The 21,649-nt window shown below is 49.0% G+C and overlaps 1 protein-coding gene across 3 annotated transcripts; it reads right to left on the minus strand.

The window, feature by feature from the left end:
• Window positions 1-52: 52 nt before the first annotated feature.
• RAC1 (Rac family small GTPase 1) lies at window positions 53-19,267 on the minus strand. 3 transcript variants are annotated; one of them, XM_068969578.1, is made up of 7 exons: window positions 19,162-19,267; window positions 9,941-10,012; window positions 7,491-7,608; window positions 4,093-4,149; window positions 2,681-2,743; window positions 1,840-1,999; window positions 53-1,657 (listed from the first exon to the last, which is right to left on the minus strand). In XM_068969578.1, exons 1-7 carry the CDS (start codon window positions 19,194-19,196, stop codon window positions 1,527-1,529), a joined length of 636 nt encoding a protein of 211 aa, XP_068825679.1. In that variant the 5' UTR covers window positions 19,197-19,267; the 3' UTR covers window positions 53-1,526. The 3 variants fall into 3 exon arrangements, with proteins under 3 accessions (XP_068825679.1, XP_068825681.1, XP_068825682.1); XM_068969580.1 differs by lacking the exon at window positions 4,093-4,149; XM_068969581.1 differs by lacking the exon at window positions 4,093-4,149 and having other exon boundaries at window positions 1,833-1,999.
• Between the last annotated feature and the right edge of the window lie 2,382 nt (window positions 19,268-21,649).

A 21,649-nucleotide genomic window follows, 5' to 3' on the forward strand; every position in this document is an offset into this window, starting at 1 on the left:
TGCTCAAAAACTCCAGTATTACCGGTCATATGATTCAAGGGTTTATTAAGTCATACATGCAAACATACTGCTAATCGCGTTAGCAAAAGGTCAATGTAAAAACACTCCACAATTCTGCAACTGTCAATTTAAAAAATTTTGTTCTAGTGGTTGAAAGGTCCAAGCTCGTATTCTTGCCAGTGAGAAAGTTGTACAGAACTTCGTTAGCACGCGCACGGGGTTGGCGGAACCTCACAGACCCCAAGGAACATCGTTAGGGCAAGGAGAGGAAGCGTGTGCACGCGGTGAGGCGAGAGGGGTCAGTGTCGTTACTCACGGGGCAGTGTCGGTCATCTGGCCAGGGACGCTGAGGCTCACAGTTGAGGAATATCTGAACTATCTTGAAAACCATAACGCTGCAACACATGGTTTTTATACCTAGTTACTAGAAAACTAAGGAAAGCACTTGTTAGCTTTGAATAAAGCAACATGAAAACAGGAGTGCACTTTTACTAACCTACAAAAAAATTTTCTAATGCATATTCAGAAAGATTTTATAATACAAGGAGGCATATTGCTCATTAAGAATGGGTTCTATAAGAAAAGCACTTACTAAGTTAGCAACTATGAGGATGACCAGGTCAAAGATGGATTAAATCCCCAATTTCAGAAGGGGTGGGCAGGTTTAAGGAAAATGAAAAGCTTAAGAAAACACTCACTGATAATACCGACCTTTCTTCATCTACCTCATTTGACAGAAATTAACCTTTTAAAACTTTTACCCGTGATGCTTTTAATAGTTTTAATGATTACGTGTACAATGTAGTGTAAATTAATCTCCACATTTTGTCAAAATACTGTCTCCATTCTTTGCTCACAAGTGTTCCACACACTCCACCCCAGGGCACCCACGGACAGAGCAGAACACTCCATCACAGGGAGCTCGGGATGAGAGTTCTGTTCAGAATCTCACAAAAGCTAAAACACTAACTCGTTTTAAAAAATCTCACTACAAAATCAAAAAGACTGATCCGAAGAGTGAGCTGCTGGCTCGTGCGCTCTGACGTACAGTACAGTGTTAGGGAGTGAACGCGGGCAGCTGCCGGGACGCGCTACGTGCAGCGTTTCAGGAAGGAGGCTGTGCGCGCTCTTCTCGCCTGAAACTCGTCAGCGAGGGTCTGCACCTCCCGCCTCCAAAGCTACAGTCTCTTCCAGACAAAGGTCTTCCCACGGCTTGGCGCTCAGTGTTCTTAGCCCAACAATGCAACTTAGTTCACAAGGTATTTTGGCAACTCTGAGCAAGAATAGGGGCTTTGAAAAATAAGGCTTTAAGGAAGCTTGTCATTTTAGGGCTGAACTTTAATAGAATGTGAAAGTTTGAACTCTTACACTTTAAACAAACAAAACCTAGAAATTACTGATTGGTTCAAAACGGTTTTATGGAAAAACTAATCTGTAACAAAAACTTGGCATTGAGTGCGAAGGCTCCACCGTTTGAGCAAAGCAAACAAAGGGTCCCGGGGGCGGACGGTGGGGGGGGCGGACGTTCACAAGAGCAGGCACTTCCTCTTCCGCTTCTTGACGGGGGGCGGGCAGAGAACCGCCCGGATCGCCTCATCAAACACTGTCTTGAGGCCCCGCTGCGTGAGCGCCGAGCACTCCAGGTATTTGACGGCACCTGTGGGAAACACAGCCTCACCCTGGGATCGGGGCGCGGTGGCTTCCCCTCCCCACCCTGTGCACGGAGGGCGTCGATCCCCGAAGGCAGGCCAGACCCTGGGGCCACTGCCCAGGTGGGACTCCAGCCTCCACCACGAAAATAAAAACGGGGGAAGCATGCGTGACAATGGGGCCTCATACCGATCTCCTTGGCCATGGCCAAGCCCTGCGGGTAGGTGATGGGCGTCAGCTTCTTCTCCTTCAGCTTCTCGATCGTATCTTTATCGTCCCTCAGGTCAAGTTTCGTCCCCACCAGGATGATGGGTGTGTTGGGACAGTGGTGTCGCACTTCAGGGTACCACTAGGTGCCGAGACAGGAGCGAGTCACCACTCTCCTTCAGGAAGCCCCTCGTCTGAGCTACACCGCACAGGGCCCACCTGTGCCCACCACCCGCTCCATCATCCCCTCCACCCGGCTCAGCGCTCCAGAATCGCCGCCTGGCTCTGGCCTGACGAGCAGCCTGGGCCTCGGGACCCACGACCGCCCCCCGGACAGCTCTACTCAGTGAGAGCAGGGAGGACCCCGCCCCCAGCCACCTGGTTTCCAGTAAGACGGCCGGAGTTCCTAAGTCATCGCAAAATCCCCCCCGCATTCAAACGATGAGCACACAGCTATCCCAACCCAGGCCTCGGCTCTGCTGCTGAGACCCCCACCAGAGACGCCCCTGGCCCCACCTGAAGGGCCTCACACCCCCCAGCTTCACTCAGCTCATGAAACATGCCAGAGTATGGAGTATGGACATTTTTATTACACCAACTCCAAAGTGCTTCATTATTCTCACAAGGAGCACAGCACTTCTGAATCAGACCCTGAATCTTCAGCACACAGCGTGCTCAAGGCATACACCTAAAAAGCCTATTACCTATATCAAAATCTGCCAAAGCAGTAGAATTAAGTAACTGAAAGTTTCTATACTTTTTAATATTTCTTCCCAAGACTGACATTATGTAACTGAATATTTTCCTAAAAAACCCCACTTACCTTTGCACGAACGTTTTCAAATGATGCAGGACTCACAAGAGAAAAGCAAATTAAGAATACATCCTATAAAAAGAAAACACAAGCAGCTGTTGGGAAGAGTCCACAGCGAGCAAGGCGCTTTGTTGCTCAGTGCAGCTGGGGGCGGACCACGAGCCCAGGGCACAGGCGGCACACAGCGGCCGGGAGCCTGCCCCCGACACCCTCTAGTGTGGCCAGCCCCCCAGACCAGAACCTGCACGTGAAGCGGCTGTCACAGGGAGAAGGGGAGTGGGGACGGAATACGCTCAGTTCCTCAGTTACGCTACACAGCGACATCCGATCCAGACTCCAGGAGGCTCTGTCCCACCCTCCCCACTCCCAAGGGAATTAACAAGGCACTCAGTTACTACACAGGGACAAGGTCGAGTGTCAGGGTCCTACACCAATATTTCTATTAAAAACATTAGCTACAAATGGCACGCTTTTCACTAAGCTCCCTACCAGAATGTTCACAAGGTCACAGGATTCCAGTTAAACTGCTTCTTACAAACTGCCATCCGCCCTGGCACCAAAGCCAGGCGCCCCTCGGGGAGGAGGACAGTCTGGGGCGGAGGCGGCGTCTCGCTGGCGGTCAGAGCTCCTGAGGCCAAGCACGGCCTCTGGAGAACCTGGAGTGAATCGTGGAAGGGCCAAATCTTGGACGATCCTGGCGCTCCAGTGCTCAGCACTCCACACCCCCACTGTGGGGGGCGCAGGTCTGATCCCTGGTCAGGGAACGAAGACCCCGCATGTCGCATGGCTCCCCAAAAAGTGAAATTTAAGTATCTACCTAAATGCCTAAGAGTTTCTAACAACGGCGGGTTTATGAGACATTTCCCTGGAAAGCTATGCTACGTGGTGAATGGACACAGTCCCCATGCTAACGCCTCCTTCTCATCCAGTTGACCTCTTGCACCTGAAGGGCAGGAAGAGCATCCCACAGCAGCTTCTCATCAATGACACTGAAAGGCCAGCGCATGCACCAGCGTGTCCGAGAATCACCAACACCCGGGCTGATCACGACACCCCCAAGCAAGGACAGGTGAGCTCCCCAGCACGCAGCCGCGCCCCACAGGCCCCGCACCGGACACCAAAGTGGGAGGAAGGAAGGAGCGCCCGCCGTGGGTGAGTCGTGCTCCTGCCAAGCACTGAGGCTGGGTGAGCCGCAGGGGTGCCCTGCACGACACCCCGCCTGGCCCTCGGGAGGGGCAGGAGGCAGTTCCCGGACTGCTGGACTGCAGCCAGAAGGCAGGCTGTCCCGCAAACCCCCCACCTTGAGTAGATCAAACAGAGCACTCAAGGAATGTGAGGCTCAACAGGAAATCCTGGGAAAACTAAGTGACCGAGAGAACAGGCAAAGCTTGAGGCTGAAGTCGATCCAAAGGTTTACATACGGCAATCGGCTTGTCTTTGCCCCTGGAAGGTATTTCCTTACCATACGTTTCTCCAACCTAGTAATGCACGAGAACTTTGTTTGAGTTTAGTAAAAAGCGAGAAGAAAGCCAATATAACCCACCACCTATTCTTCATCGAATCCTGTCTCGACCCTCCCAAGGGACCTAAAGCACACGTTGATCCAGCGCACCCGTGACGCCAGGCGCCGCTGAATCACTCCATCGCCCTGGCCCACGGGGCACAAGGAGGTGCTCAGGAAGGTCAGAGACGGGGGAGACCCAGGGCAGGAAATCCTGGGTGGGGGACACACAGAGAGGTGCCCACCAAGCCCTGGCTTCTGCTCAGTGTGAAAGGGGCATCCTTCCCTCAACAAGGGCGCCCGTGGGCGACCGCACACCCTCCAAGCTCCCAGGCCAGGTTCTCAGACACGAGCCCAGCTGAAGCCAGCAGGAGAGGCACCCATCTGCACAGCAGGCCTCCCGGCCGGGACACTATCCCAGAAGGTGGCTGGGTCTGAGGGACACAACCTCGCACGGTGCAGCTCAAACCCAGGGACCTGCTCTGCTCAAAGAACAGCTCTTCTGTCCCAAGCACGTGGCGGGCCCGCCCGGAAGTGACCGTGCTGCCAGTGTTTGTCACCAGCTTTCAACTCACTCCTCTTGTTCCCGTAAAAACGGAAAGACTTGCTCTCCAGCAAAGAACCCGGAATTCTTGAATCAAAAGAAAGGTAGCTTAGACAACTATTGTAATTTCATCTCCCCTAGGCTTCTCTGATTTACCATCTAGAGTGAACGTCAGTTTCTCTCACTATCCTGATTTACTCTATGGGCTCTTTCGGAAGCCTGGTCTTCGCAAAGCCTGGACGTGACGCCAAAGCTTCGCAATGACGCGGGGACTCACGAGGTCGGCCCCCAACACTCAGTGTCAAAACACCCTCTGCCACATCTGCCCTACCCTCTCCCACTCTTCAGAACATCTTTCTGATGGAGGAGAGATGCCTTCCATCCTACATTAGTTAACAGGATGCCATCCGCCTGCTCCTTCCTCCTTCCTTTTTCTGCCTGCAGCCCAAACTCGGCTGGAAGAAAGCCCAGCGCTTCAGACAACTAAGGCTCAAGCGTCCCGCTGGCCCTTCCGAGTGGGTCAGAGCAGAGTCGAGGATGAGCCAGAGACAGGCCTACAAGACGAACAGCCAAACCAGAGACCAGGTGTCGTTTATACCAAGTTCAGAGGTTTCTCTTTGCCAAGACGAAATCCAGTGCCAGGCTGCCACTTCCAGGGCCAGCTCCCCCTGGCAGGACACCCAGCCCAAAGGAAGGAGACTTTTCAGCGGCTCCCCCAGTAACCAACACAACCTGCTCATCCTCCGAGGAGTCAGGCAGGCCGAGCTGTAAAACGAGCTGTAAAAACGACCTGGGGGCTCGCCCCCGGGCGCCTAAGCAGGCGGGTCACACACTGCGGTGCAGGCATCCTTAGGAAGTGGTCCACCGCCCTCCTGAGGCGGACGTGGGAGGTCCAAGTCCAGGCCCCAGGAGGACAACACCCACTTGGATTTCAGGCCCCACTCGCTGAAGCTTGATCCCATTGGTCACTGACCTAGTGTGCTCAGCACACACAGTACGAATCTTGCCAGATCACCTTGGACTCACTGTGAGTGGCTGCCTCCAAGAAAGAGGCCACACCCGTCCCTGGACCTCCTGAGTCACAGGAGGCAGTTCTCCTTTCTCAGAAGTGACCTGCCACCTTCCAGATGGATCCAGTTGATTGAGGATCCTACTCTACCCCTGGAGAAGGAAATGGCAACCACTCTATGGACGGAGGAGTCTGGCAGGCTATGTAGTTTGTGTGGTCGCAAGAGTCAGACACGACTTAGCAACTAAACCAGCCAAGCAGCCTACTCTACCACTCAATGCAAATCGCACTGAAATCTGGACTCAGCAAGGAGCCACTTGGTATAGAGTACTTCGCTAAATGTACTGAAGAATTCAAACTTTTTTGGTGATTATTGGCTCATTTTTAACAGATAATCACAGTTCACTTTCACCCACACATTATCTGAAAAGGCAGCCAGTTCAAGCCGCCCAGTTTATGGTTTTGATCTTTGCTGACCACTGTTCGCAGAACTCAAATAAAGGACAATCAGCAAAAATCTATAGGTCGAAGAAACTGTCCTTGACGATTCCTCTAGCAGAAAAGCAAGTGGAAAAGACAATGACTTCTGCTTGGAAACAGCCATATTTCAAACACAAAAAAACAAGCTTTGGGTAGACTAGAATGAATTCATTCTTTTCACTCACACTCAGTCCTCAGAACAAAGGGATACTTACATCAGTCTTGAGGCGGAGGCCGGCCCTCTGAGGGACGTCTCCCTGACCCTGAGCCCTCGGAAGACTGTGTTGCAGCTTCCCTCATCCGGACGCACCTGGGAACCAAGGGGGCCTCCGGCTCCACCAGCCCAGCTGCGCAAGCACAGAGAGGGACCCACCGGCAGAGACACACGCCCAGGACCGTCCCAAGGGCTCCACCTGCACCTCACCCAAGCCTGCGAGGGAGCAGGCCGGGGGTCAAGGTGGAGACACCCACCCCAACAGAGGCGGGGGGGGCGGGAGGCGGGGGGGAGCGGAGGGCAGGGTCTGAAACCCAGGAATTTGCTCCACTGCCTCTGTGCAAACTGCCCCAGCCAGGCAGCCACAAAGTTGTCTTAAAAAGCACTTTTAACACAAAGGCGAGACATGTAACAAGCAGGAAATAGCACAAGACAACTGCTTATTTAGAGAAAACTGGCTTCAGACCACATGTCCACCAGCTTACTGGCCTAACTGTGAGCAGCCGGTAATAGAGACCAGCTAGTTAGCTGATGTGCAGGCAAGCCCAAGCTAACAGCTGTCAGGCTGGACACAGTGGACATGTTATAAAACTGCAACTTCCACTTAAGAAGATCTAGGTTCTAAAGCTGCAAAAATACATTTTATAGAAAAACAGTATTAAATCGATAGGGTTACTTACTAACTTGATCTAAAGAAGCCTTCATCTTCACTGCTTAATTTGCTTCTGTGGTACAAAACTGTCACAAAGCAAACTAATCGGGAAGCTAACTGTTCTTAAAACAGTTTTGCCAAAACAAAACAGCACCTATTTTGCATGGCTGTGCCAAAACGACACGGAAGAACGTACACTGCACACCACCAGAGTCAATACTAAGGACACTCAAAGCGCACAAACAAGCAGGCAAAGCCCCGATTTGCATCTAGGCAGATACTACTGAAGCAATTCAATGTTATTTGTTACTACTCGGCATACCCAAAAGATGGCAATATAGGCAAATCGAGAAGTGGTATGAATTAATGAAACCGTCAGGATGTTTAAAGGACACTCTACAATCAGTCAGGCTCCTTACTGTCTGCGGGTAGGACAGGGGGCGTAATCGGTCATAATCTTCTTGTCCGGCTGTGTCCCACAAGCCCAGATTCACGGGTTTTCCATCCACCATGACATTGGCAGAGTAGTTGTCAAAGCTGCGGAACAGAGGGAAAACAGTTAACCTCCAGCCAGGAGCCAGGCACCCCTGGGGCACATCAGCGCCGGATGGGCCAGGATGCCCGGCCCCGCCAGCAGGTACGCAGGGGAGGGAAATGGGAGCTGGGGTGTGAGGGCACCAGCTACTGAAGTCAACCAGGACAGGTCTCTCTCTGTTGGCATCAGAAACCTGCCTGCCCATGATGAAAAAAATGCTGAGGTCTCTCCCCAGGAAGAAATTGAAGTATCCAAACCCCACAGGCTGGGTGTTCTGTGCACACGTGAGTCGCCCTCAGTCAGGGGCACCCAGCAGGGCTGCACTGGCCCTGTTTCCAGAACACCTCCTGCACCCCTGACCTGGGTGGAGGCTGGTCCCCAGCTGAGCCTTGGTAATCCACCCTATGACCTGTGTGCAGGGTCAGATCCGAGAAGCTGTTGGGTACACACATGGGTTTAAATTAATTTAAGGCTGCTACACACAAATGAATGACCTATAATAGGAGGAGGCCGAGAAAGCCTATAGGCTGACGGGGAGAAATAAGGAGGACATTAAAAAATTATGCTGAGTGCCATGAGTTCACTGACACCTGGCATTGCGAGGTAAACTGGGGCACATGCCAAGCAGAATGCAATATGTTAGCCTTTAAAGTCAAGTCCCAGAATTGATTTTCACATACTTAAGACTAAAGCTTAGGATCTTACTACACTGTGACAGCAAAGTCATGGTCTGAGTAGGTTCCAATGTGATTTATACAAGTTCATGACCAAACCACCTTTCATTCAGAAAAGGTCTCATATGCTGTACTTCTACTTCAGTGAGAAGAGGAACCATTATTCAGTAAGCGGTACAAAAATGGTAAAAGAATCTGCAAAAAAGAATCAGGTGCTTGCCTCTTACCATACATACCAAAAAATAAATTCCAAGTGAATGAAAGATAAAACTAGAGAGATAAAAACCTTGGGGGGGAGGGGAAACGAGGGAATATTTTTTAATAAGACATTAAACTCAGGGAAGAAGGAGAATGGCATATTTATATAAAAACGCAGAGAATACTGAGTTCTAAGACAAGTGAGAGACAGGGATGAGTATTTTTCATACACAGAAGTTCCATCAGTACAGAGAATTTCCAGTGGGAAAACAAGCAAGAGATTTGGACAGGCAACTCACAGAAGATTACGCATGGACAGGAAACACAAGGTTTCAACCTCACCGGTGACCAGAAATGCAAATAACTCGGTCACTGTTTTCAGCCCATGTTCACCACAGTAGGTAGGAAAGGGCTGTTTCCGTCACCGCTGCTCAAAGTGACAGCATCTGGAATAGCAACCATGTGGCATCTACTGAAACTTAAAACATCCCATTCCTTCTGATTTGCCACAGTTCCTCCAACAATCCATCACGTGTGCACAAAGACGTGTGCAGTCATGTTTGCACAGCACTGTTTGCAAGTGGCCAGAGTCGGGCCCACCACAGGACCTCCGAGTCATCAGCAGCTCCACCTACACGTGGAGACGAGGGAAGTCCCCACCACAAATTCTGGACTGTGTGATGCCACTTGCATGCACGCACACGCACACGCGCGCGCGCACACACACACACACACACACACACACAGGATGCTTAGGCCGAGTGCGGTGCTACGGAGGTAAGCGCCGCGGGAAGAGAGCACCTCCGCCCCAGCGGGCAGTGAGGGTCCTGGCCCCAGCCCAGGCGCAGCCTCGGAAGCTCCCTGGTGACCATCAGCAGAGAGGCCCTTTTCAGTCCCCACTCGAGTCTGCCGCCAAAAAGGGACCCAGCAGCTGGTCCTCCCATCCGCCCCCGCAGCCTACACCCACCACACACAGCCACACCCACCACACACAGCCACACCCACACAGCCCCACACACCCTGGTTTCAATTCCAAAGCCCAAAAGTCAACAATGACATGTAACCGTTGGACTGCTTGCCAGAAAAGGCCAATTAAGCCATAGTGGACCTTTTGTTCCAGTTCCTTGACCCTTTACACAGAAAGCCACTTATCCGAAACTCTTACACTATCCAGTCTCTGAACTTCAAAGGTGGTTTAACTTTCATTTCCTAAATATCTGAAAATCAATTAGAAAAGCTGTGTGCTTTGTCATCATGCAGAAACTATATAAAAAAAGAGAAAGTTATTTTTTTTCAAGTCCAAATATCTTATAATTAGACCTCAGTGACTGAGGGGAAAATTAACCACTTCACTTAAGGATTTAGAAAGGCAGAGCAGAGGAAAGGTCAATGGAATAATTAAAAAAAAACACACACACATTATCACGGACAAGTTAATCCCAGGTTAACTCAGGATACTTACACAGTGGGGATATATTCTCCAGGAAATGCATTGGTAGTGTAACTGATCAGGAGGCAAGTCTTACCCACAGCTCTATAGAGACGGGGGGGGAAAAAAATGATGTAAGTTCCTTAGTCAACATAAGTGCAATCTCAGCTTTCATTATTCAGTGAAAATAACTTACAGAAAAATCAGGAAGTATACATCAAATATTAAAGCATTAAAGAAAACAGTTTCTAAGACCTTTCATACTATTTTTATCCTGAAATTTAAAGCAAACAAACTGGAACTACTCAGAAAGGCCGAGTCTGGAGGCTTCGCATTGGTTTCAGTTCCAGGTATTTGCACTGGTGGTTGGGAAAACAGTTGTTGGAAAGCACAAGGTTCAAGAGGAACGGTATTTTTAAACGGGAAGTCTTAGGAATTCCCTGGTGGTCCAGTGGCTAAGACTCCGCGCTGCCACTGCAGAGGGCCCGGGTTCAATCCCGGGTCAGAGAACTAGATCCCAGATGCTGCAGCTGCCACATCCCACAGCTGAAGACGCTGTGTGCTGAAACGAAGACCTGCTGCAGCCAAATAAAGCAATACAAAAATTTAAAAAATGAAAAAATAAAAAATAAACAGGTCTCTTCTGCGAACACCTCTAGAAGGCTTTCATCAAGAATCTGCAAATCTACCCTCAAGTTATCCGCTGAATACTAACTTGCAGACACAGCTGTCCTCTCAAACGTCCACTGTCTGCTGCCTCCGAGGGGCGGCTCAAACCCACCACCTCAAGCCTTCCCTCTGGCCATCAGAGAGGCCAGGTCTCTAAGGAGAGCGCTTCGTCACCCACACCACACACCACAGCACCGCCTGCTAATTCATCCGCATTCCTGTGCCTCCTCCCCACCCCCACCCTCAAATCGCACCATAAGCTTTTGGAGCAAGCAGTTAACACACTATGTTCCAGACAGATTCATGAACGGCTCAGGGACGGTGGAGTCAATCTCCCAAACAGCTGTGAAGAGATCTAGCAGAGAAAAGCGCAGGAACACAGGGGGGCCTCCCACACACAACTGCAAGCCCGCACGGGGCCCCAGGGCTGTGAGGAAGGCCTCCCGACCACTTGAAAGGGGAATCCCCTGGTCGGGAAGACCTTCTGAAGGAGGCAATGGCACCCCACTCCAGTAACCTTGCCTGGGAAATCCCACGGACAGAGGAGCCTGGCGGGCTACAGTCCACGGGGCAGGGGCGGGGGGGTCGCAAAAGAGTAGCACACGTGGTAGCAACTGAACAGCAACATCACCTGGACGCTAAGTTGATCGCCGCACCACTAGCCAGCAGGTGTGTGCCTGCTAAGTTGCTCAGTCGTGTCCGACTCTTGTGCCCCCATGGACTGTAGCCCATCAGGCTCCTCGATCCATGGGATTCTCCAGGCAAGGATACTGGAGTGGGTGGCCATGCCCTCCTCCAGACCCAGGGATCAAACCCATCAGCTCCTGCACTGCAGGGGGCTTCTTAACCACTGAGCCACTGCAGATACCTGGCCGACACACAGTCTCCAAACTGTACAACACTCCCACGGTGGCTTTGGGGGCTTCTCAGAGTCCCAGGCCTCACTCACCAAACAAGTGCTCTCACAGGCCCGGCTCCCTGCGCTCCTCTGTGGCTCACCAAGGCCACGAGATACACTGGCGTGCAGGAGTCCTAAGACTTTGCTGTTCAATCTCGACTAGTATCAATTAGGACAACCATAAGGAAGTTAAGTGCTTTCTTCTTTTCCTTACACTCTTAGCTTAAGGCAAAAACCTCTCAACAAGGGCAGATTACAGGCCCAGGCGGTCCTGCCAATACTTGCTTTACTCATAACATTACTCAGGCTAAACAAAAGCTGGAACTCCCCCACCCCAAAGACCTCACAGTCAAACATGACATCACCAGGGGCTTCTGTCCAACTCCTAAAGGCTTTCTAAACAGAAATGACTCACTGGCCATACATTTTGTTAAAAGCTTAGAGTGTTAAAAAAATAAAAAAGAACTCCAATGAGTAGGAGTCTGAGATTCAAAGTCACTGCCCGGATGTGTGACCCACAGGCAACTCTACCACTTACTGGCTGAATTTTTTAAGTTTCAGCTTCCTTATGCCTTGGTTTCCTCAGCTGGTGGCTCAGATGGTAAAGCATCTGCCTACAATGTGGGAAACCTGGGTTCGATCCCTGGGTCGGGAAGATCCTCTGGAGAAGGAAATGGCAGCCGACTCCAGTACCCTTGCCTGGAAAATCCCATGGACGGAGTAGAGCGGTAGGCTACAGTCCATGGGGTCGCAAAGAGTCGGACGCTACTGAGCGACTTCACGACTTCACTTTCCTCAGCTGTAAGATGGATGCAAAACTACCGACCTCAGCCCAAAACTACTGTGAGCACTGATTCCATTTCAGCTACACAAACCAACCGCATGGTATGCCAGGAAGTATACTAGGTGCTAAAGATAGTGTCATGAACAGGATCTCATGGGACTTAGGCAGTTTTAGTAAGCTAAAAAATGAAACACGTGTTCCTTACATAACATTTTAGATGTGATAAGTGTTGTTAAAGATGTTCTGGAAATGTACAGCGCAGGGATCCAACCTTGTCTTGGGGGCAGAGGAGGCTGCAACAATCACTGAGGCTGATGAGTGGGGCACGAAGGGAGGAACATTCTAGGTAAAAGCAACAGCATGTGGGGAGGCCCGGACTGCAGGAAGTCCAGTAAAGCCGAAGGATGAAGAACGAAGGGGGAAGGAGCAGAGGGAAATCTGAGGAGGCTGTCATTTCTTCTCGAGACCTGGAACTTGATCCTACTTGGGAAGTGACAGATTTTTAGTTGCCAAGAAATCACTAGATTTGCATTTTCAGAAGAAGCCTCTCTGGGCAGTATGGGAAGAGGACTCAAGAAGCTGAGACTGGGGGCAGAAAACAAGGAAGCAGCTGCCGCTGTGTTCCAGGAACCGATGCTGTGGCCTGGACCACGGCGGGGGTTTTAGGGTGCAGAGGAGCGGGCTGTTCAGAGAGCTACCAGGACGGGAGGCAGGATAAACACAGCTCGGCCAGGGGCTGCAGTGGTAGCTGAGGAAGAGAGCGCACTTTAAGGCTGTGAAGAGTATCTTTTCAAAACTGCAAGTGCTGTTGTGTAAAAATGTTAATAGTCACCACCTCTTAATGTCAAAGGGAAGCAACTCCGAAGGTTTTAAATGCTGCATTAAAAGCATCACAGTTTCACTTCTAGATCCCTCCTAAGGCTCTGTTATGTATGAGGAACAAAGCCATCACTACAAACACCAATTGTTTCAAATACGCCAAAATTCCTTTTCCTGAAACTTGATCTTCAGCTGAAGCTTCATCTTTCGAAAGGCTCAACAGTAAAGGACCCCAAGGTACTAGTATCACCTGATAGTAATTGGAGATTTTATTACCAATCATCCTCTAGATATAAACATGCATTCTCTAAGAAAATTAGTAAAGTATAAAGTTCTGACTTTTAAATAAGTACATGTCCAACTTTTGATTTAAATGTTTACTTAATTTTAAAAACAGACAAAAAGAGAAAGAAAAGGGTTATTTACCTCCCATTAGTGTTTATTCAATCCTGTTAAACACACTCCACAAATAAATGCTACAAGCTACAGGCCACAGTCAACGGCGGCTCTAGACAGAGTCCCGCTTCTTCCGCAGGAAGAATGGGAGCAGCACCTGGTTAGCCTTTGACTGGACACTGTTGCGGGATTTCTGGAAGCTACTATTTACTTAGGAACTTCCAATTTTATACATATAACCACTCAGTTCACTCACTTTTTAGTCCCCTCCCCCCTTTTTTTTTTCTCTGTAATCTTTAGAAAATGCTGTGACTCCAGAACGGGAGCACGAGACTGCCAGGAGAAGGTTCACATGAGCGCTCTTCTCAAATTTAAGTAGTTTACTCATTTGTGATAAATAATCACAACTGCTACTAGCTCTTCTACTGGCTAAAAAGTTGACAAAGTAGATAGAACATACTTATCTCCAGGTTCTAAGCGACAGCAAGTCACCACAACATTTTAATCTAACGGGAACTGAGCACATTTAAGCATGTGAAATCAACAAATCTGGAAACACTGGCAATTTCCTCCCATTAAAATAGGGATGGACTATCCCTGGTGGCCCAGTGGTTAGGACTTGGCTTCCACTGCCGGGTGGCACAAGTTCCATCCCTGATCCAGGAACTAAGATCCTCACATGCTGCCTGGAACAGCCAAACAAAACAAAACAAAACAAAACAAAACAAAACAAACAAAGCAAAACAAAAAAAAAAAAAAACAAGAAACTCAAAAACAAGAAGATTCTGCATCGCATTTAAAAAAAAAAAAAACACCCACTGGTCTCTCCGTAGGACAGAAAAACCAGATTTCTCCAATGACTACTGCAAACCTAAATAAGGAACCTGTATTGCTGCCTGAAAGTACCTAGATCTTTTCCCCCAGTTTTATTGAGGCATAACTGACACACAGCACTATGTAAGTTTAAGGTGTTTAATTTCTATACATCAGGAAATGACTACCACAGTAGGTTTAGTGAACATCCATCATCTCTTAATGACCCAGCATAAAAGAAATAGAAAATTTTTTCCTTTTGATGGAAACTCTTAGGATTTATTCTCTCAAGAACTTTCATCTATTAAGGTACAGCAGTGTTAATTATCATTTGCTACATTTCATCCCTAGCACTTACTTATAACAGGAAGTTTGTTCCTTCTCACCACCTTCTAATCCCCCGACCTCTAAGAATACCTAGGATCTTAAGAACAAATTAACAGAACAGGATGGATCATGAAATGATGCTAAAGCTGAAGCTCCAGTACTTTGGCCACCTCATGCGAAGAGTTGACTCAATGGAAAAGACTCTGATGCTGGGAGTGATTGGGGGCAGGAAGAGAAGGGGACGACAGAGAATGAGATGGCTGGATGGCATCACGGACTCGATGGACTTGAGTCTGAGTGAACTCCGGGAGATGGTGATGGACAGGGAGGCCTGGCGTGCTGTGATTCACGGGGTCGAAAAGAGTCGGACACGACTGAGCGACTGAACTGAACTGAACTGAATACTTATTGCATTAATGAAAGACCTTGAATGAAAGTCCTCTATTTATGCTGAGAAATGGGGTTTGGGGACTCTTAACACTAATCCTAAATGTATAATTACCCAAAGAGTAAGCTCAGAAATTGTATGAATTTAGCAATTTAGTGCTACCAAAACACAAAACCCTAGCTGCAATGCCCCTGACGTCCTGCCACCAACAGGAGACATCCCAACCAACTAACAGAAAGCCAGTCGTTATCACCACGGAGACTCCAAAACGTTCAGATGCTGAACACTGAAGTTACTAGAACACTCAAGGCTGAAGATGTCACCTCTCACAGAGCTTGAACCTGAAGCGGCCATTACTAGAGAATGTCCTAGAACCATCCAGCCTAACCCTGGGGTAGCTGATTACATGTGTCGGCTAAGGATGCAGAGTTCAAAATCAGGAATTCATATCTGCGGATTACCCCCATTCTTCCCAAATCAACTTCTGTTATCAAATCCTCTTAAACTATTGCCCCCAAATGGGAACAACTTCCCATGAGATACAGTGAATAGAGCAAACTGTCGGTTACAGAATCTAAGCGGTAGGTATGTGAGTGTTCAACACATTATTCTTTCAACTTTTCCATCTTTGACCTTTTTCATATTAAGAAGTTGGAGGAAACAGTCCCATCTGGTGATATGTGCTACCTGCCCTGGGAGCAGGATTCCTGGTAAAGCACCCCCTTTGTAGGAGACTACAATTATTCGTTAGCGCTTCCTGGCGATGCAGAGGTGAGGAAGTACACAGACACAGCTGACTAACACAGCTGACTAAGGCAATAGAAACAGTGGCTTTAAGGTTTCTCAAAACGGACTCCTGACACTCTTCCACTGAACCTAACCCCAAACATTTAGCTGGCATTATCACCTGAAATTAAAAAGAAAGATTATAATACAATATAATTATACCAACCAAGATCAAATACTAAACGTAAATTTGGGATAAAAATACACAAAGGCAATTCACGAAGAGCTGAAACAAACTCTTGGATCATGCCACAGCTGCTTGTTCAATGAAGTGGGCAGGAGCCAGGAGTGTACATGCCTATCAAGATGACATCATGGAAGGCATTTCTCAAGCTCAACTAAAAAAATTCCTGGACAGCAATGTCTAAATTAGACACTGGGCTGGATAGACCTCTAGCGCCATCTGGAATAAAATGGGGGGGAGGGGTCAAGTCACTCACCCCCAACCCGAAATCAAACAGTCAAAAAAACCCACAATTAAAAATTCATAAATATTTGAATATGAGATGCTCTCTCACCCAACTAAAGCTGAGTGAAAATTGAGGGACAGAGGTGCCCCTAAATTAGTCACAAAACCTGTGTTCAGAAGGACAGACTCAGGCTTCATGGAACAATTAACAGAATTAAAAAGTATCAAAACTTATCTCACATTTTATACTCAATACCAGCTGAATTGCTGTACAGAAAATAATCCATTAGAAGAATATAGGCTAATTGATGATAATTATAATACAGTTAGGACACAGCCTTTAACCATAATTCCCAAGAATATTTTTAAAATAAGGAAGCTTGCAATTTGTGGAACCTCAACAAGTTGGCCTTCCCTGTTTAAACTGCCCCAATTGCCTGAAATTCCACAACATTAAGCAACTTCTTCCCTCACAAAATTTAAATCTGCACTTTACAGCTTTTAACATTTTAAACAAAATATTCCTACAAGGAATATATTTTATTCAGACAAAGGCAGAAAAAAAAATTTTGGTGGAAAAAGTATTATCTAGATTGTTCACTGAAGCAATTATTTGCTCTGTGTTCACCAATAATTTAAAGTATTGATAACACAGCTCAAGGTTTGTTTGTTTGTTTTTTTCATGAAGGTACATTTCACTTCTAATGTCAACATCGATGTTCAAACACAGTATTGAAAAACTGGTAGAGGGGGTTTCCCTGGCAGCTCAGTGGTAAAGAATCCGCCTGCCGACACAGAGGACAGGGTTTGATCCCTGGTCCGGGAAGATCCCGCATGCTGCGCAGAGGCTAAGCCCAGGCGCCACAACCACTGAGCCTGCGCTCTGGAGTCGAGGAGCCGCTACTGAAGCCCGAGCACCCCGACTGGAGAGCGCTCCCCCCAAAACTAGAGAATAGCCCTCAGTGCAGCAGAAGACCCAGCACAAACAAAAATAAGCAATTTTTAAAAACTGACAGAAAACTCAAGGCCACTGTGTTTTATGCCTAACACACTCTTCCCAGAGCATAGCAGTACCTGAGTAATAAAAACAGCAATAATAATCAAGAAATACTGACATCTGGCACTCACTGAGCACTGGGGAGGGGCCAGGCACCTGTGAGGCACTGACTTACTATCCAGTACCCTGTTGAATCCTCACATTTCCCCCTGAGGCACCCCTCTTGGGGGATGTGTGATCTGCTCGGGGCTTCCCCCCAAGTGGTGAGGTGGGGATGTGACCCCACAGGAGGCATTCAACAAGTATCTGACCAGCTAAACAGGCCGATGCAAACAGCAGAGACCCACAATCTGTACCTGTGATTCAGTAAACTGACTATATCCTGTGTTTGTATTTCTTGTATTTTTAAATCTTTCAAAGATTATATTCTAGGGTTAGATAATGGACTATCAGCGATTTGACTTTTTAAAAAACCGGCATGAATTACTGATCGTGCATTTTTTAACTTTTAAAGGAAATCCAGTTCATTTACAATGTTCCTGAGACAATGACATATGTTACACTTCAGGAGCAGAAGGATCCAAACTTCACTTAAATGCATTTAGTGATTTCACCCTTAAACCAATTAACTGAACATCCTCCCCACCCCCACCCCCGCAAAATTAAAGCTTTCTTTCAATGGGTTAAAAAAAGAACAAGCACCATACATATTTCTACGTAGAAACTTACAATTTCTGATTATCTTGACAGAAGCATGAAGTGTTAATAATCTTTCACATTTGTGAGCCTGACAAACCATACAGAGGGCATCTTTAAAAAAAAAATCAGTTGTCTGATTGTGTTCAGGGATCTGAATTAGATACAGAAACAAGTTCAAATGTCTAATTTACAACGCTCTCAAGAAACCGAGATCTCGTGAATTCATCCAGAGGCATAAAAGCACCATCGACCCTAATGACAAGTTTGGGGAACAGGGATTCCACGACTCTCCAACTTTACAAGACTCCAAATTAGGTGCCAGTTGCATTCTGACTTTGTTGCAACTGGTAGTAACTCTTGGAGCCTCCTTGTTAACGCTCCTCTACTCGAGCAATGCTGAGACGCACAGTTTTTCTGGGATCACACTGAGATTCTTGTTCCAAGGGGGAGAAAAAAACACTGCATAAGACAAGTCTTGTCTCCCTCGAGAGCCTGGATCCACCACAGACAGTAATGAAAAGAAATGCCTTGAGTCACAGGGCAGCCCGGCTCAGGGAGCCTGTTCTACGACATCCCATACCTAATGCATGAAGCAGAGACCAATTTTTTTTTTTTTTTAATGATCCCATCACGTTCAGAGAAAGGAACAGTCTTAATCACACCCAGTTCCTCCCAGCTAGAAATCCTAAAAGTTTCTCCACCTTAATAGCAACAGTCACTTTTTAAATAGTCAGAAAAGTGTCTAAGTATCAGCGGAAGGCACCCCCTGGTAAATCAGTTGAGGGTCCCCACACCAGCCCGTGCGTGCACAGACTCCTCCAATACGACCGACCAGAGGCCGCCGGGACCTACGGAAGGTCTCAATGCAGCTCGAGAGGTTAATGGGAAAACCAAAAGAGGATTCTGTTTTTTCTTTTCTTTTTTTAAAGAAAGGTAACTCCCTGAACCCACCCAATCTTCAGGCAAATGAGGGTGGGTGGCGGCGCGGGGCGAGTTCTGCCGGGCGGTCAGCGGCCCGGGAGAAAGCGGGAGGGTGGAGTTCACTTTCCCTCCCGCCGCCGATCGCCGATTCCCTCCCTCCCCCACCGAAAAGAGAGCGCGAGCGAGCCGGAACCAGGCCCGCGCCGCCGGGTCCCGAAGAGGGTGGCGCCCCGCGCCCCGCGCCCGGGAGAGGCCCGGCCGGGCCCCCGGCGAACCCGCGGCGCCCGCCCGCCGCCGCCCGGCCCCAGCCCCCGGCCCTCGAGCCCCGGGCCCGGCGCGCGCACTCACCCGTCTCCCACCACCACACACTTGATGGCCTGCATCTGGGCCGCTCGCTGGGCCGCGGCGGCGGCGGCGGCCGGGCGCTGCGGAGAAAGGCGGCGAGCTCGGGGAGAGGCGGGCGGGCGGGCGCGCGGCTGCGGGCGGCAGGGCGCGGGGTGCCGGGGCCGCTGTCCACGCCGCCTCACCCTCCGCCGACGGAACGCCGGAGCGCAGCGGCAGCCACCACCCAAAGCTGGGCAAAACTGCAGAGAAACAGGAAATGGCCGCTCCACTCACATCCGGCCTCCCCTCCCCCGCGCCCGCGCCGCCGCTCCCAGGCTCCGGGGCGGGGCCGCTCCCGCCCGCGCGGCTCCCGGGCTCCTCTGGGCTTCGGGGGACGCTCGGGAACGTTCGGCGACGCTCGGCTCCGACCGCCGGCCGCGGGGCTCGCAGGGGCGGGGCTCGCAGGGGCGGGCCTGCCGCCATCTTTGTGCGCTCGGGTGACGGTCCTGGCCCCGCCCCGCGCCACCTGCCCGGGTTCTAGCCCCAGCAGGGCCCTGCCTCCCACGGGCCGGTGCCCCCAGCCCCAGACCATCTCTTGGGGAGGCCGTCTGAGGGCCGGTGAAAGTGTTAGTCGCTCAGCAGTGTCTGATTGTTTGCGACTCCATGGATAGTAGCCCTCCAGGCTCCTCTGTCCGTGGGATTCTCCAGGCAAGAATACGGCAGTGGGCAGCTATTCCCTTCTCCAGGGGATCTTCCCGACCCGGGGATTGAACCCAGGGCTCCTGCATTGCAGGCAGATTCTTTATTACCTGAGCCATCAGGGAATCAAATCCGTTTATTATGTGATCCCTGTAACTTAGGTGATGACAAGGTCCTAGAAAATTTGGGAGCGTGCCGTTAGTCAAAGATAACTAAATTCATTAAGCCAAAAATATGTTGAACTTTCCTCCCTTGCATATACATTTCCTAATAATTACTTTTCATGCCTTGAGCGCTTACTATTTCCTACTTTGCACCAAGTTCTGGAGATAATGACCTGTTAGCAGACTGTTAAAGTGCGAATATTTTGGTATTATGTTTTAAGCAGAATTGGAAAGTCATACTGAATCATTGTTAGAACATTTTTCACGGCTGCTTACTTTTCATTCCTTTATGCACATGTGCCTGTGGCTATTTGCTTCAGTCCCTAAATCATGCCTGACTTTTTCGACCCCATGGAGAGTAGTCCACCAGCCTCCTCAGTCCATGGGATTTCCCAGGCAAGAATACTGGAGTGGGTTGTTGTTTCCTTCTCAGTAGAATCCTCCGCCTTCCTGTGCCTTAATTTAACCAATTTGTCTGCCATGGGACAGTCCTGTTGTCCCTATTGATAATGAATGGTGCAATGAAGGCATTTATACAAGACTTTCTATAGTTTTGTTTCTTTAGACAGCGTTCCCGAAAAAATGGAATTACTGGGCTAATAGAGGTGAATTCTTTTTTTAATCTTTTAAAATTATTTATTTATTTATTTGGATGGGCTGAGTCTTAGCTGCAGCTTGCAGAGTCATAGTTGTGGCTTGTGGGATCCGGTTCCCCTACCAGGGATCGAACCCAGGCCCCTGCATTGGGAGTACAGAGTCATAGCCACCCCGGAAGACGCAGGTGAATGTTTTTCAAAGGTTTGACATGTGTTGCTGCCTTGTCCTCTTGCAAGGTGATAACCAGTTCACACTCCTCTTACCCTCTGATAATGGATCTTCCTAGGGAGTTACTTCCAAGGATATGTCCATCTTGTAGGTCTTCTCTCACTGTCATTCATTCTGCTGTTCAGTATTACAGCAATTTTTCTGACATCAGACCTTTTCAGTACAAGTTTTTTTGAAGCATTTTTGTTTTGCATTATTTCAAAATAAACGTGTTCCCCAAGCAAAGGGCATCCCTTCTTTGTTCATTAAGCTCCCTCTTGAAGAGGGGTTGAGGTTTCCAGGACAACTGAGTGACTGTGGCCCCTTTGCTGATAGAAATATCCAGGGAATCTGTGACAAACTTCAACAACTAAGTGTAATTACCTTCTTATCTGTAGACTAGGAGCGAGTCAAAGGGTGGAGCCTCAGGTGAATAACTGAACTGAACAAGCATTTCCGTGCTGTTGTTGCATAATGGACCGATAAGAAATGTACCAGGGACACATTAGACAGGATTTCAGGCCCTTTGTGCTCAGCATTCGGAATGTGGCTGAAACCTGGCCCCTGGTCACCACTGCCAAATAGAAACGTGGCCCCCGTTTTGGGTGAAGTGGGAAAGTGCAGCTTTTACTGCTTCGCAAGCCAAAGGGAGCCACCCTGGAGCGGGTAGTGAGGAGTCATAGTGTTCAAAGAGCAGGGCGACCAGCTCGTGGACATTCTTCTGATTGGTTGGTGGTGATGTCATGGAGAGTCAGCATCATCAACCTTCTGGTTCCAACTGGTCTGGGGTCTGCGTGCTTGTGGGCAGCATGTACTTAACTTCTTCCATCTGGTGGGGATTTCAG

Source organism: Capricornis sumatraensis, chromosome 3 (genome assembly GCF_032405125.1).
Source record: "Capricornis sumatraensis isolate serow.1 chromosome 3, serow.2, whole genome shotgun sequence".
NCBI lineage: Eukaryota > Metazoa > Chordata > Mammalia > Artiodactyla > Bovidae > Capricornis > Capricornis sumatraensis.

Bases quoted from the DNA above. Each gene is read 5' to 3' on its own strand.
- RAC1 (XM_068969578.1), bottom strand. From the start codon at position 19,196: ATGCAGGCCATCAAGTGTGTGGTGGTGGGAGACGG. The intron at 4,150-7,490 runs GTAAGGAGCCTG...GTGCATTACTAG, and splicing joins CCCTGTCCTACCCGCAGACA to GTTGGAGAAACGTATGGTAA. The intron at 1,658-1,839 runs GTATGAGGCCCC...TGTTTCCCACAG, and splicing joins GGCCATGGCCAAGGAGATCG to GTGCCGTCAAATACCTGGAG.